At 41.1% G+C, this 18167-nt stretch overlaps 1 protein-coding gene across 4 annotated transcripts in view; it reads left to right on the top strand.

Moving 5' to 3' along the window:
- SYBU (syntabulin) overlaps nt 1–18167 on the top strand; it is a 55268-nt gene extending 37101 nt beyond the window's left edge. For all 4 annotated transcript variants that reach the window (XM_073330298.1, XM_073330300.1, XM_073330297.1 and 1 more), the window contains 4 exons: nt 9958–10060; nt 13139–13342; nt 15260–15409; nt 16462–18167. In XM_073330298.1, coding sequence (XP_073186399.1) covers nt 9958–10060; nt 13139–13342; nt 15260–15409; nt 16462–17584 — 1580 coding nt within the window. In that variant the 3' untranslated portion in view covers nt 17585–18167. The remainder of the gene's footprint in view (nt 1–9957; nt 10061–13138; nt 13343–15259; nt 15410–16461) is intronic.

The raw sequence follows: 18167 nt of genomic DNA on the forward strand, positions 1-18167 counted from the left end.
TAAGAATTTTGATTAGATTTTATTTAAAAAAACCAAACCCAAACCTTGAAGTATTTGTTTAATTTGTTATGAAGATCTAAGACTGTTTGTTTTTAGGTGTTGGACATTTCAATGTAGTTCTTATGTTCCTCAGTTTTGGAATTAAGTCAGTAAGATATTAACTCTCTAAATCTAGGAATTGAGCTTTCTGACAGTGCTTAGTAGAACTGACCAAAAAAAAAAGGTCCTGACTGTAAACCCTCAAGTATTATTATGCTGAAATGCACAGTCTGGGTGTCTTTGAAATTATTATTAGTTAATGATACTCTGTTGAGAAAAAATTAAGATGTGACAGCAGTAGTAACCCATGATGTATTGCTTTTTACCTAGAAACTGCCTTAACTTCATTAGACTGAAAATAAGATTGTCAATTTATCCACAGCTTTATTGTTTCAGTAAGTGACATTTGAAGTGATAACAAAATGGGCTTTTTTTTTAATGCTTTCAGTATGTGTGTTCATAGTCGGTAAATATTAAATGAGATTATGAAAAACATCTTGCTCTTTGTCCTTGGAACTGTGGATTTATTTAGTTTAGTTGCTTCCCATATAAATTTCTCATTCCAGTGTTTTTCTGTTTGCTAGAGGAAAACACATCAAACGGAGTTGTTTTTTTTTATGTATGTTGTAATTAAAAACATCTGATTCATATTAGACGTGATTTTTTAAAAAGCTTTCAACATAGGATGGTTTGTAAGTGTTTGTAGGTATTGTGTGTGTAATGTACTTTTGTTCCTGAACACCTAAATGACATTAACCCAACATCAGCCTGTCTTCCCTTTAGTTATGAGAGACAGGCTCAAAGATGTGCAGGAGGGGCGTCCAGAAGCCCCTTGTTAAAATTCTGTGACCAAACTGCAGGGAGGGTTGCAATGACTTCCCCGTCTCAGATGGAGCTCCCTGTCTGTGTGCTGTGAAATCATCCCTGCCAGAGCAAATTGCACTAAGTGTAAGGTATCGTCTAAAATATCCAAATACAAGTTGAGCCCCATGCTGTATTATTAGCAATATAATCAGCATATTTTTTCAGATGCCAAGTCCGAACATTTTTAGTGAAGAGCACTTAAAATGTTCATTGGCCAACTGAGGCTTCATCCCTCGTTCTCTGTGCCTATGAGAGCATTTTTGTTTGTTTAAACAAGCAGATTCCCAAAATTCTTTCTGCCTGAGGAGCAAATGCTCCCTTGGGACAAAGGTTTTATCCCAGGCTAAGGAGGGAAATTTCATAGGGCCCTCTTGTTGAACTATTGTCAGCACAGTTCAAACTGTATATAGCAGTAGAAAAAATATTTAGGGCATGTAGAATTCCAGGTGAGGGATCCTTTCAGTATATACTAAATAGAATTAAAAATGATCCATTTGAAATAATGTTTGCCCGGTTTAACATCTGCTTGTGGATGCTCTGCAAATCAATGAATTAAAACAACAGTTAAGAAAAACAGAAGCTCAAATCCTAGTTCTGACTGTACAGTATACTTCACACACTCAGAAGATACCAGCAATTAGGTTTCTAGTAACTACTGGTTGCAGGAAGGAATATGATTGATTAATATCACATAGGTTTCAGAGTAACAGCTGTAGCTCACGAAAGCTTATGCTCTAATAAATTGGTTAGTCTCTAAGGTGCCACAAGTCCTCCTTTTCTTTTTGCGAATACAGACTAACACGGCTGCTACTCTGAAAGGTAGTGCTCTGTATTCAAGCTGAGATATGCAAACAGAGTAGTTAATTGTCCAGATATCCCATAATGTGTACTCATGTATTTCAGATTATAATCAAGGCCACAGTAGCAAAAGCTGGATGACAATGCAGAGAACTGGTTAATGAGAGAGTTTTCTGGTTGCATTAGTACAGAGATAACATACCTGGTTTTCCAAGATAGGGAAAGGAAACAAGTAGGATGAGCAAAGATCAAAGCAAAAGAAAAACAGTTTCGATCACAGAACCTGTGGTCAGGATTGAGATTGTCTGTAAAATGAAGGAAGGATCTAGATGTGAAGAAATGCACTCAGGGCAATTACACCCCCCCAGAAATCTGTTGTTCCATCACCAGCACTGCCTTGTACTCCAGTCTGATGTCAAGGTTGCTTCTAAGGACATAAGTTAAATGGTACTGAAAAGAAGAAGTAACAAATCTAATGGCAGACACCACTTTTACATTGCTGTTAAAAGACTAAATAGAGCTCTTAATTTTTTCTTTCTTAAAGTGTCTTAATTACCTCACCTTCAGACTCCTTCTGTTACAGGTTTCAGAGTAACAGCCGTGTTAGTCTGTATTCGTGTTATTAGTTGCAGTTACTAGACAAAACTCTTTGTTGTTTCACCATCACAACTGCCACCTTCAATTTTTCAGGTTTCAGAGTAACAGCCGTGGTAGTCTGTATCTGTAAAAAGAAAAGGAGTCCTTGTGGCACCTTAGAGACTAACCAATTTATTTGAGCATAAGCTTTCGTGAGCTACAGCTCATTTCACCTGTGTGTGCTGTAAAACTACTATGTGATATTAGCAAAAAGAAAAGGAGGACTTGTGGCACCTTAGAGACTAACCAATTTATTAGAGCATAAGCTTTCGTGAGCTACAGCTGTTACTCTGAAACCTATGTGATATTAATCAATCATATTCCTTCCTGCAACCAGTAGTCCTTAGAAACCTAATTGCTGGTATCTTCTGAGTGTGTGAAGTATACTGTACAGTCAGAACTAGGATTTGATCCAATGAAGTGAAGTAACTCACGAAAGCTTATGCTCAAATAAATTTGTTAGTTTCTAAGGTGCCACAAGTCCTCCTTTTCTTTCTTCAATTTTTCAGAATTTGCTTCCACAAAGGACTTCTGGAAAACCAAATTCCCTGACCCTGTGCCTTGATGGCTGAAACATATTGACTTGGCCAGTCACCCTCAACATAATGACAGGTTTCAGAGTAACAGACGTGTTAGTCTGTATCCGCAAAAAGAAAAGGAGGACTTGTGGCACCTTATAGACTAACAAATTTATTTGAGCATAAGCTTTCGTGAGCTACAGCTCACTTCATCGGATGTAGCTCACAAAAGCTTATGCTCAATTAAATTTGTTAGTGTCTAAGATGCCACAAGTCCTCCTTCTCTTTTCTCCCTCAACAGTTGTCCTTCCTCCAAAATAGAGATAGGATCATTCAGTTGGAGGACCTACTGTGTCTTTAGCAATAAGCATGTGAGAGATTCATTTGGTGACTCCGTCTATCTTTAGTTACAATAATTGATTCAACTTCTTTGCCTCGTCCAAAGTTTTATTTGGACACAGAGTATTAACAGATGTTTAATGTGTGCTGTAAGTTATATGTATTTTCCATGTCTGTTATCTGTGGAATTTTCTTTTTGTGCAATGTGGGAAGGGATAACTTGCAACAAGGTACAATTACTTACTGGTAATTGCCTGTATTGTAGCATTTTTCTCTGTTCTCCTATCCTATTTCCCAGTCTCCCAGCTCCATGGTGTAACAAGGTGAGTGGTACATTCATGCATGGTTGTGGGGTTTGTTACCTTGGAGTGAACAGAAGGGAGGTGGGCTGGTACCTTTATGATGGTTATGATTGATAAATCTGCCTCTTTCCTCTTTATTTCCTGGGAGATGGCGCAATTGTGCTGATTATGTAGAATTATGTTAGTAATATGGGGAAAGTCTGACAATTACTACATTAAGCAATTAGCGATACCTGTATACTGCATCACACTGGCAAGAGAGTACATTCTCTCATTGCCTGGCCTAGACGCCAATAATTTTTCCGGGGGTTACCTAAAAAGAAACCTGAGGCTTTGGAGAAGGGCCTCACCTCTCCCTAGCCCATGTTCCATCACCCCTACATCTTAATGATACAGTGTTCCTTTCTGGTTTGAGGGAATGGATTTTTGCACAACCCTGTGCTTGCAGGGACACTCAGAGCAGCCCAGTGCTAGATTAGGTAGAAGAGGTGAAGGGTTTGTATTTACCAGTAACATACTCTTTGTTGTGAAAAATTAGCTCTCAGAATTACAGATTTAGCTATGAGATAAAAGGTTTCAAGATAAATTCTACTGAAACTTTACATCCAAATCCTTCCAGCAGCATCCACTGTAATTACACACTCTCCCCTACTGTAGCGGCTTCTGATGGTTTCACTGGACCTTTTTATACAATCAGGGCCTATCTCCTCCCTTGGAGGCTTTAAATAAAGCTATCTGCAGAGAGACTATTTCATTTAATTAATTTTTTACTGCATTTTGTTTTGGGGCCCTTTCATTGATACCAGAAGCTGGATGCTTTATTAAGGCAGGTAAGCTCAAAGAATTAAGGGCTTTGCATCTTAAAGTCTACCTGCCTTTTTTGTCAGTATCGTTTTGTCTACAGCACTGTTACATTTTATGATTGTAAGAAAAACCCAACATCAAGGTTGACCGTTGTGATGCATTCAGTATTATGGAGCCACAACATGAATGAGTTCTGTGGATTATACATATTCACAGCTACATCTCAGCTTGAAGGAGTGATAAGAATAACATACGAAAGGTGGTTAAACTGTAATAGGTCCACGCTTGCGATACTGGCCCTGAAGAATCTGATCCCATAGATGAGGTGTCACAGTTCCTATTGCAAATCTTGTTTGAACTGTTTCTTCTTCCTTCTGTGTTTAGTATTAATCATTTAAACAGGAAAATGAACCATAAAACAACAAATGGGAAGCATCAATCTGGATTTACAAAAGCAAAGAGATTAAAAATTCCAGCTCCAGCTACATCTGTAAGACCACTAATATACCTAAGATCAGGAATACAGACAGTATACAGTACATGGATGATGGATAATACCTAGGCACAATAGAGTAGGTTACTCTACTCTGTATACCACGTGGGTGGGTGGGTGTGTGTATAATTTCTGTATATATGTTATATATACATTACTTCTACCTATACATACTGCGCATTTATTCATATTACATACACTGTTCTTTGTTTTATATATTCCAGTGCTTAGATAGTATGATGGTGGACACGAAAGGAGAACCTAATATAGCTGTAATGAGCAGTAAGTGCTATATGCATTATATGTTCAAAGAACTGTATTAGGTTGGTGGCATTATCTTAGTTTTACATCTTGGGAAACTGAGATGCAGAAAAGTTAAAGGTGTGACTTTTCTAAACTGCCTGTGGACAAAACTGCATGTGTAATTATCATAGTTTGATGCACAGGTTGGGTAAACGCATACAATTGCCAGTTAGAGGCAACACTGACCATGAGGTACAACTGGTGACCCAATTTGTGCTGTAATTGTGACACAGCATTTTGGAAAATCAGGCCTAAGTAACTTGTCCAGAGCCACCCAACCAGTCAGTGGTAGAGCCCAGATTAGAACACAAATTTGACTTCCAGCCCTCTAGATGTTACTTCTCATAGAGTCAGTCAAGACATAAAACTATCACTGTATGGTGTATTAAAAACAAATTTTGGAAAGCTTCTTAGTAATTTGTTGGCCATAATTATACCATACTATTGCAGGCCACAGTCTGTTGTAAAGCACTGTGATTCCCTGTGCACTGCTCCCCATGCTGCTACTTGGGAGCCCTTTGCTAGACAGCTGGAAACCATAGCAATAGACTTTCCAGCATCCTGTGGGGTATATGTGGCACAAGTGTTGTATAAGAGGATGCTGTGCAGTCTATTGGCAGCCAGTATGTAAGCAGATGATCAGATTCACTAGTGGCTAGGGCATGGGGAAAAATATGTTTTTGAATGAATTTCAAATGAGAAACGTGTGAGGCATGAGGTATGCAGCATTTGACTTGTTTTACAGTAAAAAAAAAAGGTGACTCTTGTCATCTAACAAAGAAACGTCAGGGTAAGTCTGATGCTGTGGTACCTTGAGGACAGAAGAACATATAATACTTGAGAGCTTGAAACTGCTTCCACATTTAGTGTGGCTTTTGAGGCCATTTTGCTATTCAGATCTGTGAGCCATAGGACTCAAAAATTGTTGCAACAACAAAAGTGTATCATAGACTCTTATAAACACTCCCAAAGCAGTGTAGCCTGGCAAATGGGCACAGGCTTGGGATTTAGGAGAGCCTGAGTACTAATCCTAGCTCTACCATTGAGTTGCTTTGGGCCTTTGGCAAGTCACTTCATCTTTTGTTCTGTTATCATGTCTGTCAGCTGGAATACTTACCTACCTAGGTCACCGGGGTAAGTGCATGTTAATGGCTGTGCTTGAACACATAGTGGCCTTATTGCTTTAGGCAAAGATGCATGACAAGTGGGGAAAATATTTTTTTAAAGTCTCAGTGGTACAGGTGAGCTTGGGTTACACAGAGTTCTAGCCTGAACGTTGAGTCTGTCATGCGTAGAAACACCAGCAAGTTTGATACCTTTAATATAAAAGAAGCTGTGAAGGATCCTGTAAATACACATGCTCAAAGTTAAGCATGGACATAAGTGTCTGCAGAATTGAGGCCATAGAATTCTTGATCAGTGGAAACAGCTCCAGCCCCAAGTTTAGTACAATTCTCTTTTGGAGATCCCAGAATTGGTTACATTTTCAGTATCTGCTTAGCCTTATCTACAATGGCTAGTTTGGCAGCCCTTCACAGTACTTTACTCCAAGTGAATCGGTTCAGAAGGAGGGTATTATTAAGCTTTGCTTCCTTGGAATACTCTCAATAACAAGATCTGATTATGATGTGGTCTGCTTAATCACAGACTTCCCTTGTTTTAGGCTGTGCCTGTCTGCATAAAAGCCAATACTTTGCTTTGCTTTAGAAAGCCACTGACTTCCTGTTTGGGGCCAGAGCATAGCATAGGTATTGAATATTCAGTATGTGTTTACCTGCTCTAGTCTTGTTTCTAAACTTAGATTTGTAATTTATATACATAGATGTTATCTCCTGAATATTTAAAACAAAATAATTCTATATATTATATAGGAATGGAATATAGGAATGTTTTGTTTATAGGGAAAACTCTATTCTTGCTTTAGGCATTATATCCCATTTTCAGTTACTTTGCAAGGATGGACTCAGTGGCATATGTAGGTGGTTATACTCTGTAAACATTTTAGTACAAGAAAGCAGTGTTTTCCCTCTCCACAATCCCCCACCTTTGCATTTTGTTTCTGTGTGATTCTGAGTAAGTTGCTGAGGCTCTAATTTGGCTTGTGGAATCTGAATTACTGGTTGTGTTTGCAGAGATGGCAGTTAGAAAAACATCTTTTTACATGTAAACTGAGTGTATTTGATATGGAACCAGTTAGTGGCATAGAACTGGAGCCTCATCATGCCATTTTTCTAGAATCACTTTTTAAGAATTGGGCTGTAAATTTGTGTTTTGAGGTCAACCAAATGAGTTCATTGAGTTATCAGACAGAGGTGTGAGGGTCTGTGCTGTGCATATTCGAGCCCAGAACTTGCAGCCTAGGAGTGTAAGGGTAGCTTTACGCCACCATTGTGCCTTCCTTTCCTGGGCTGCTCCAGAGGCTAGAGAGGCACCCAGTGGGCTTGTCTAAGTCCAAGCAACAGCTGTCTCCCCAGGCTGCCCTATTGCTATATTGCTGCCTGCTGCAGCTATGTCCCCGTCGTGGCCCACCATGTCCTCTACACCAGAGCTTGCCAGGAGTTCTCCGAAAGTAGCCTTAGAGCTATATCCACAATTCCAGTGCCAGGGATATTCTCCACTTGCTGAAACCAGGTCTTTCCAATTTTTATGCCACTCTTGTCCTTTTACCTGGTATAAAGGAGCCATAGTAGGGTTGAGGATTTCACCCAGGATGTTCTAGGAGTCTAGATAACTGAAAAAACAACATACATGGTAATTATAAGAACACCCATGTTTTTCTAGATTATAGCTCTTTGCCGGTTAGCAAAGAGCTGATGGAAAAACATAGTCAAGGGTCTCAAAATGTTAAAACCCAAAAACAATCCCTCCCCAAATTCCCCTAAACCATATCCCACTGTGAACTGTCGTCCTCACAAGAGATCATATTTAATATTGCGCATGGCTTGAGTTTGGTTTTGTTTTTAAAATGTTTTGCTTCTGTGGTATCAGACTTGTTTTTGTGTTTGTAATGGGCTAACAAACTGGGCAGTCTATTTCCTGTGGCTCTGCAGCTTTAAAAAAAAGAAGGCTGCTGGGATGCGCAGAATCCAGCAGTGTTAAATGTCATGGGGTAGGAAGTGCTTACCTGACTGAGCCTGGACTGTATTCTGACTTGCCATTGGCATTTAAATCTGAATATACAGAGCTGGAGTGATGTCACTTGTGACACTAGCGGCTTGTGTAAACTAGAAAATTTCATCATGTTAGATCGTGCATGACCTAAGTCTGCTACAGCCCCAACCAGCTGCCACGATGTTAAACAGACCAGCCCTTGTCCGTGTCTAGTGCAGCGGCATGTTTAATATCATGTCAGCTAACACATGTGCTGACAGAATGTAATTTTCCAGTGTAGAGCACTTGGGAGCATCAGAAGATGTTCTGAGCTGCCCACCTGCTTTATGAAAAACTTAATGAGCCTGAGAATTCTAAGATTCAAAAATAAAGGGCAGGATTCAGCCTCAGGAAACACTAGCATTACCTACAGTGCTGGGCTCTGGAAATGGAAACGGCCTAGCCATGCTGTGCCCCCAGCCCTCACTTGCTGGGAGGTTTTCAACCAGCCACCACAGCTAGAGAAGTGGATGGTGCTGGCTGGAGAGGGGATGTGGCGAGGAGATAATTGATTCAGCATATCCCCCAGAGAAGCCTCAACCATCAGGTTTCCTTTGAGCCTAAGCCACAATTTAAAGCGGTCTTCCTGTAGAGGAACTCCTGTGGAGGAGGGCAGTGCACCACTACTTTATCCATCCTTTCTCCTCCCCTCAAGAGCTGAATTCCCCTCCCCGGTGTAGCTGCCAAGCTGGCATGGGAAGGTTCAACATGCAAACTTCCAGTTCCTCCACTGACTTGCTACATGTCCTTGGATGAGTCAACTCTTCCTGCTTCCATTTATCCATTTGTAACTTGGACATAATTAATGAGTTTTTGCAGGGATTAATTAATGGTTGCAGAGTGCTTTGGGATCCAGGGATGAAAGATATTATGTACATAGTAATTTTTCTTCTGGCTGATAAGCTATTATTAAAGCAAGTTGAAAGCTTATTTCCATCCTCTCCCATGGAGCTCCCCCACTGGCATCTTTTTTTCATGGCGGTTTGCAGCACTGGGTTTGGATATGACAAACCTGAAAAAATCGCCAAGTATTTTTCAGGCGATAAGAGCTTCTTACCCAATGAACTGTCATATTTCTGGGCTCCGCAAAATGGGTGCCGTGTTCCTTTAAATAACAGAGTCTGGAAAATGAAAGCTGTAAATCATAGAAAGTTAGTAATCAGATAGTATGGCTTAATACCAAAGCCTAGAGCCAGGCATTGTTATTGGTTTACTGTAAAACTATTTAGAGGTGCCTTACTATTTCTCTGTGTCAGATTAAAGCCTGTATGTAGATATCAGAAACAGATGAGCTGATAAGTGGGTCCCCTGCCCCCCAGATAAATAATAATTTCCTGTTTAAAGTATGACGAATCCAACAGCAGTTGTTTGCTTAGTATGACTGTGCACTTGAAAGAAAGGTCAGCAGCCCCACTCAGGTAGCCGTGTTTCCTTACAAATGTTTAAAGTGGCTTAGGCAGAATAGAAGTTGCCATGTCCTGTTGTGTTCTATTGTTGCTGAAGTGTCTGTTTTGAGGGAGCTGTTGAAAGTCTGGAATATATCCACAATTGCTCCTAGAGGGTGTGGTTGAAAACGCAGGCTGACTTTTAAAGTTCACATGGGACAGGCAAAGGAAGGATGGTTATGATTCATCGTCACTTTTAAAACCAGTACATCAGTCCTGGAGTGAGAATTTCCATCATGTTTTTACTCTTCCCTTTTCCTTTCCAGGGAGTGAAGCTGATTTTAGCTCTTCAAGCAGTACAGGTAGCATTTCAGCCCCTGAAGTCCATATGTCTGCTGCTGGGAACAAAAGAGCCTCTTTTTCTCGCAAGTAAGCAAAGCAATTTATCTTATACTATGTGTGTTGCTTAGTGGAAGGCCGGGCTTATCCACCACTGTTATACCTTTTAAAACAATTTGGACTCCAGTGGGTTCTCTGATAGTACTGACATTGATTCGAATCTGTGATCTAGGAGAGAACAAATGTGATGTTTTTGGAGAATATAAACTGTGATACAGGAGGATCATGTGACCAACAACAGTTCTGTTCCTTCATGACATACCTTTGAGATCCTGTCAGCTACATAAAAAAAATATTTAGCATAGAAAGAAGGGGAAACAGCTGGGTGTGTGCTTAGTTAAGTGCAACCATTCCAACCGACTGACCGTAACCTTCTGGTCACATCACTTTGTTTTCCTGCTGTGACAAATTGTCAGCTCACCACATGCCTTGCAGGATCATCATAACATCATTTGTTGGAGGAAAAATGTTGATGCTTGTGTCTTTAATTCTGGTTGCTAAATATCAAGTTCCACTCCTTTGTATTAATAGGTATAAAATACCTGGTTCTTGAAAGGTATGTATTAAAAATGCCTTTGATGAAATATTTCTGTAAGTTGCCTCCACATCACACATCAGATACAAACCTAGACACCTGGTGGGATCTGAGTTGTTTTGGATGGACATATGTAGAGCACTGTGCAGATACAAAATTTGTATCTGCATCCAATCCGCAGTCTGCAAACATGGTCTGTGGTTAACTGCAGATTTGCAGGGCTCTAGATATATGCACATTGTGCTGTGCCTACACAGTCCCTGCTGCTTGCGGTCTTTTTGAACAGTCAGGGATGGTTAAAATTGACAAGACAAGATCCCTGCTCTTTGTGGAATCACAAGACTGAAGCTGGCAGGGAGAGTGGAGGGACAGCATGATTCCCATATTTTCAAGTCACCTGCGCTCATCCATGATCATAACATATCCAGTATGCAAGGATTGGTAGCATAATGCCTCACTGAAAGAGAATCTGATCTCTGTCTTGGTGTCGGTATGCAAATAAACAGCAGTTTCGCTCGGTATTTAAGGAGAATAGGTAGCTGCTGCAACAGTGGGGTTTTGTGTTTAATTCCAAGTGTAATAACTAAATGATTAAATCCTAAACCTACTTTCTTTCTTACTAGCAGCATGACCTCTTGTTGTAACTTTAAATATTCCACGCAAGACACCAAATTTGCCCCTGAAGTCATGCGTAACATTCCTTCAGATGTAGCTCTTGGGACAGTCAGGTACTGTGCAGATTCTGGCTTGTAAAAGAAATAAAAATAAAAAAATCAATACGTTAGAAATAGTCCTGAGCAAAGAAAATTTAAATAGTTCTTTCCTTTCACTTTTAATTGTTTTAAAATATTTGCCTATGCTCTGTTTAAGAATTTTTAAAAAAAGCAGTTGGACTTAATTGTGTCACATTTAATTCTGTAGCATTTCAGTGACGTCATAACCACACTCCTGCATTTTATTGTAAGCTACTTATGAAGTCACCCAAACCACAGCACTGCCATGCTGGCTTGCAGCACCGCCGCGCAACCATCTGTTCCATATAAAGTGTTCACTTTCAGAAGAGGGAGGAAACCAGGTCAGACAGCTTTAAGAGGAAAGGATTTTTGCTTCATGAGTTCTGCAGTATTTTCATTGATATGTTGTATTCTTCTCATAGTCTGGCTGGATTTCTTTTTTTCCATTTCTTTGGAAATATGTTTTCACTTTTTGTTACAGGTTAGAGGAGCATTTTCCATGCGGGAGAGTGGTAGTGACATTTCATGAAAGTAGCTAGAAGTGTTTACAGACGAAAATGTAACTTTATAAACAGTTTCCAGAATGCCACAGGTCCTTGCCAGATGCCTGGATATTGGCCAGCACTGATCGGAGTTGTTTTCAAGCGTACATAGTGAATAGTTCAGAATGTTTTATTAAGACTGGGGAGGGACAGATATGAGAGTGGAGGAAGCAGCTGTGTTGTCTAAAAGTTCTCCAGGTACTGAGCCTTTGGGGCTATTTCAGCATTCCCTCAGTCAGGTTCAGACCATATCCTAAGTACATCAATAGTTGGCAGTGACAGTTTGAAGTACACTATCCTGAAAGGGCAAAGGAACAGTGCTTCAAGCAAAACTTCTTTTTACTGGCCGCTGTGACTTCTCAGGCCACCTGCTAAGGATCAAGAAGTCTTGCCTCAAGCCTTAATTGGCCCCCAAGGTCAGGGGTCCCGTTACAAGCCTGCCTGAGGAAGTCTCCTGGTAAATACCAAATTAGACTGCAGTCTTCTAATTACTTGAGTGTAGATCAGAAAACTTAAATGTGCAGCTTGCTGATTTAGATGGGTGTAGTGGGAATGAGGAGAGTAGGGTGGAGTCAGTGGAAACAAAAAGAAAAGGAGTACTTGTGGCACCTTAGAGACTAACCAATTTATTTGAGCATATTTATATATACATATAAATTTATTTATATTTATATTTATTTAGACATATAAATTGGTTAGTCTCTAAGGTGCCACAAGTACGCCTTTTCTTTTTGCGAATACAGACTAACACGGCTGTTACTCTGAAATCAGTGGAAACAGAAACCTAAGTATAGAAAGATAGATCTTGTAATTTTGTCTAAACCATCTGATTCTGACTAACTGCTTCATGGTCAGTGAAAGATACATGGTACCTGGAGATGCTAAGGACATGTCTAAACTGCAAGTGGAGATGTAATTTTCAGCTCAGGTACATGTACACGTGCTAAAAACAGCAGTGTAGCTGTGGTGTGACAATGGGCTAGCTGCCCCAGGTACAATCTTACCTGAGATCCTAGGTACGTACTTAGGAGGCTAGTCCAACTCACCACCAACCATCCCCATGGCTACGCTGCTATTTTTAGTGTGCTAGCTTGATCAATGCTAGTGAGGGCATGTCTCCTTGAGCTGGAATTTACCCCTCCAGCTCCAGAGTAGAGCTTCCCCAAGAACTTCCTACTCCCCAGCTGCTCTGATTTATTTTGTAGAGCATCATGGGGTGACCTTATAGCAGGACATGCTGTCAGTTGCATGATGCAGTATAACCCAATAAACCTTACTCATTTTGGTTTGCCTTTAGTCGTGGCCCTCATGGACGGAACAATGGATCTTCATCAAACAAGTCTGGAACCAGTCCACCTACTTCTCGTGACAAGGACCTATTGTCAGTACTGTGCAGAAATCAGTTGAGTCCTGTTAACTTCAATCAGAATTATGGAGCTTCTTCAGCCAGTAGCAGTAACTCAGGTTCATACAAGGGAAGTGATAGCAGCCCAGTTATGAGGCAAGTGCTTGTTCCTTTCTCAAAGTTTTAATTCTGTTATCTTATCCTCACCATTCTGTACTGTGGGATCAGTCCTCTGGACTGGAGAATAAAACAGCTTTTACCTCAGTACCACTTTGTAGATTTACAGGCAGGGACTGTGGTATTGGTAAAGGGGCAGTCAGGAACACACTCCATCCTACTTTCCTACCACCTTGATCATCTCAGTGTCACAAGATATATGGTCTCCACTAGCCTAAGGGCTCTATCAGCCAGATTTCACATCCAAGTCTGATGCTTTCATGTAGTAGTACGTGGTTGAGTGCTCTTGCTCTTGCTTCACACACACAACTCCCATTGACTAAAGAGGAAGTTGAGTGTGGAGTGGATACAGAAGTTAGTGTCCACTCAAGGCTAGATCCACAAAGGGATTTAGGTACCTAACTGACACTTTAGGTGGCTAAATTCAAAATTTAGATCTTGAAACATGCCTGCTCGGCTGCTGCCTAGCCCCGTCGGCACTTGCATTCCCCCAGCACTTACATTTCTGCTGATTAAAGTCCTCTCGGAGTCTTCACTTCTGCCACTGGGCAGGTGCACAGCCATCTAAGTTCTGCCTGGATATCTAGATCACCCTTGCCCCAGCGGGATCCTCAAACTTAGTGTCCCCCCACCTATCTCTCCTGCAAAGCGCAATCTGGTAAATGGCATTTGTTGAAAGGATTACAATATCCTTGTGGATGAGTCCAGTTCAGACTGTGTGTGTGGCTATGCGTACATGTGCACACTGAAGGCTAGATCACAAAATAGACTTAGAGTCACAACGCCTAATGTTGTGTTATGGGATATTCTGGGGTGGGTGGGTTTCTCAGTCTGTCTTGTTATTTAAATAAATCCATTGGGCCAGAGAGTGAGAGACTCCATAACCCAGTGATTAGGGCACTCCCCTGAGAGGTGGGAGACCCAAGTTCAAGCCTCCGTTCCTCATCAGGCAGGGGGCAGCGATTTGAACCTAGGGGTCTCTCATTCTGGTTGAGTGCTCTTACCACAGGGCTAAAGGTTGTGAGGTCACCACCTTTCTTATATATAAAAAAAAAAAAAGCATTTAGACACCTAACTCAAGGAGAGGGTTCGCAGCTGTGAAACCTGAGGAAGGCCAGTGCCTCTCTTTGGCCAAGACCTGGGCATCTAACTCCTTTTTAGGCCCCATCCCTCTCCCTCTGCATTTCTTGTTGTCTAACTTAAGTGGCTCCCAGCTCAGCCTGCTGGCCTTTGTGGATCTTAGGCATCTAACTCTCCCCAGGCATGTTATAAGGAGCCTAACTTGGGACTGTGGATGCCACAAGGTTGCAGGGCATGTAAACATTAGGCAGTGTGATCTAGCCTTCAGTGCGCGCATGTATACATAGCCACACACACAGTCTGAACTGGCTTCCTCCTTGTAACTCATCCACAAGCTCTAGCTATTGTAATATCCTTTCAACTAATACAATCTACTCAATTAACAGTCTGCTTCCTGCTGAATTCCTAACAACCTCACAGTGTGCTGCCTTGTCTATATTAGTGTCAGACATCTCTGCCAGTGACCTTACTGTACACTTGTAGAAACCTTTACCCTATTTTAAGTTAGAGAATATCTGGGTATTTGAAAGTCAAGTCTCTAGTCTGGTATAATTGCACTAAATCCAAGTACAGTAAATAGCAAAATTCTTATTGAAGCCACTGGCAAATGCCTCAAGCACTATGATTTACCAGACTAAATCACTAATGTTTACTGTGAGATACCCAAACACACTAATGTTTACTGTGAGATACCCAAAGTACTTGAGTCCAGTGTAAACTCAACTTTGTGCCAGTCAGGACTGATGTGGAATCCATCCTCTCTTAGAAAGGTAAAGAGTTACAGGAATAACACTGTTGTTGTTTTTTTTGTTTCAGGCGGTTGGTGAGATATACTTCTTGTGGGGAGAATCATGGCATTAAAGCACCACATCCAGAGCAGTATTTGACCCCACTGCAGCAGAAAGAAGTTACAGTGAGACATCTAAAAACAAAACTGAAGGAATCTGAGAGCAAACTTCAAGAAAGGTACATTTTCTCCCAGAAAAATAATTTGGGAAGAGATGAGATTTATTCAGCAGTTTCCACTAGGGAGAAAATCCTGAAGTTCCTCCTCCCTTCTTGACTGCAGTGAGTTTTGACTAAGGAGCTTAGAATTTGGCTGTATCTGATTAAATTAAATTGTTTACAGCCATTGCAGGTTTCATAACCCTTTCCATGAATGCATACAGTATAGTTAACTTTTGGAAAGGAACCAGTGATCTCCTTTGAGCCTGGACTGCATTATAAATATTTTGAAGGGATATTTTTAAAATCAATCTGATATTGCACCAGTAACTTTTGCACATGCAACTGTTGATGCCTTCAGACTTGTAACTATGTTTTCAAGGACTGGCTTTGCAAGTGGCTCAATCAGTTGTCAACATCAGTCATGCCCAAAGAGTGTATTTCTGCAAATATGAGAAGTTACTGCACAATATCGTCTCTTGTTCTAAACCTCTTCGTAATAGAAAAAGTCTCTCCCCCACACCCTCTTGACAGCAAAAACTCTTTGACAGGAGATCCTGCCTGGTTGTGTTTTTGTTTGTTTTACTCACAATAGTACTATGTAGTGATGTTCTGCAGAAGAACAACCGCTTACATTACACAACAAGAGATATTTCTTTAATTGACAAGTTTATGGTTTGGGTCTGAATCGTGGTGCCTTTGCACAGAGAGACAGTACAGGGGGTGGGGAGAGATTTGAATGAAGTGGAATTTTACACACATCCCTTTCCCCCAGACAAAGGCGTGGCATAGATAACCGCTGTCATGCTGCCTCTGGAACTTCCTGTGTAGCCCTGACATGTGTGGTTAGGTCAGTGAATCCACTTAGCAGTCAACCAACTTACCTTGCCATCCACTGTCCTCATGTTATACCTCTGCCAGTCCACTGTGAAACTGTACTATGTGCATAGGGGTATTGGTCCAACCTTTTGCAGCATCTCTACGTCCTCACCATCCCTCCGTAATGGAATGTCTCTGAATCCTTTAATTGACCAAAGAACAGAAGTTTTACAGTGATTTTGCTTTTGCGACAGGGAAACAGAAATAGAAGAGCTTAAGTCGCAGCTGGCTCGCATGAGGGAAGACTGGATTGAAGAGGAGTGTCATCGAGTGGAAGCACAGCTAGCCTTGAAAGAAGCAAGAAAGGAGATCAAACAACTCAAGCAGGTTATTGAAACCATGAAAAATAGCTTGGCTGAGAAAGACAAAGGGATTCAGAAGTATTTCGTAGACATAAATATCCAAAACAAGAAATTGGAGTCCTTGCTTCACAGCATGGAGATGGCTCAGAGCGGCTCTCTGAGGGATGAGCAGTGTATAGAGTATACATGTGGGTCACCTGGTAAGTTTTTAGGTCCAAGTACAATATATTCCAAAATGGTGGACAGCCTAGTTATGGAGGACCAAGCCATGGAGGACAGCAGGCTGCTGCTCAATGATGATATGGCTAATGGGACTGACTTTTTTGAAGAAATTATTCTGGCTGCTACACCTGAATCTGGTGATCCAGCCCTCTTCACTTCCACTACTGGGGCCGCTGCCCTAAACCAAAATGCACTTGAAAGGGTCTGTGCTGAAAAACTAACATCCTCACAGGCAGAGGAGGAGAGTGACAACAGCATGATGATGGAACAGGCCATTCAGACTGATGTGGTGCCATACAGCCCAGATGTGGAGCAGCTCGTTCAGAACATATTCAGATCACAGCATACCAGTCCCATGAGCCCATTTGCTACCTTAAAGGGATTGGATGGATTTCCTGCTCAATGTTTCAGTGAATCTGCTTTGCTACTGGACTTAAATCCCAGTGATCCAAACTCTGCCATCCTTTTGTCTCCCATGGAGTCTCCAGGTGGCAAGGGGGACTGGAGCATTAATGAAAACCGTGTTATGAAGGAACTTGACTTTACAGCCTCCCATGATGAAACATTCAGAAATGTCATTACTCTCTCTCAGGCAGGCATCACGAAAAGGTACTGGAGCAGCAGTTTCCTTGTAGATCTTTTGGCTGTAGCAGCCCCCATTGTACCAACAGTAATGTGGGCGTTCAGCACTCAGCGAGGTGGAACGGATCCGGTCTATAACATCGGTGCACTGCTTCGTGGCTGTTGCCTGGTGGCACTACACTCGCTGCGTCGTGCAGCTGCCCAGTCGTGAGTGCTGGTTGGTGGGGGAAGAATTACAATAGACCATAAAAAGCGTGTGTGTGTAATGGCAGAGTCTGTCTTTTTGCTCCTGAATATTTGATTTGCACTATATTTAGCTGAAACCATGTTTGTTGTTTGAAACTGAAGGAAGGCTCAGTGACGTGGCGGCTTGGTCCTACTAAATGTACTACCTGTGTACTTTAGCAAGCATGCTGTCGCTTTTCATTTGTAGTCTGATGTATCGATTCTTACACTAAAAGCTCATACTTCCAAGGCAGCTTCGGGCATGTATTGTATGTCTGTCTTGCTTAGTGCTCTTGTAAAATATATACTTGCCCTAGCATTCCACTGGTCTTTGTGTACAAGGGGACAGTAACCAAAAATGCATTTGTGTAGGTTGTTGGGCATCTTGAATCTTGCTATGTTTGATAAATAGGGGGTAAATATATTTTATGCATATTATTTTAAAGTCTTAAATGAACTCTTATTGTAACCTGCTAGTCACTCAAACCATGAAATATTCTCTTTAAGTGTATTGTGAATTAACTTATTTTTTGCTTATTTAATCGTGTTTTATTGGAAACAACAGATTT

The sequence above is a fragment of the Lepidochelys kempii genome, chromosome 2 (genome assembly GCF_965140265.1).
Source record: "Lepidochelys kempii isolate rLepKem1 chromosome 2, rLepKem1.hap2, whole genome shotgun sequence".
NCBI classification, from domain to species: domain Eukaryota; kingdom Metazoa; phylum Chordata; order Testudines; family Cheloniidae; genus Lepidochelys; species Lepidochelys kempii.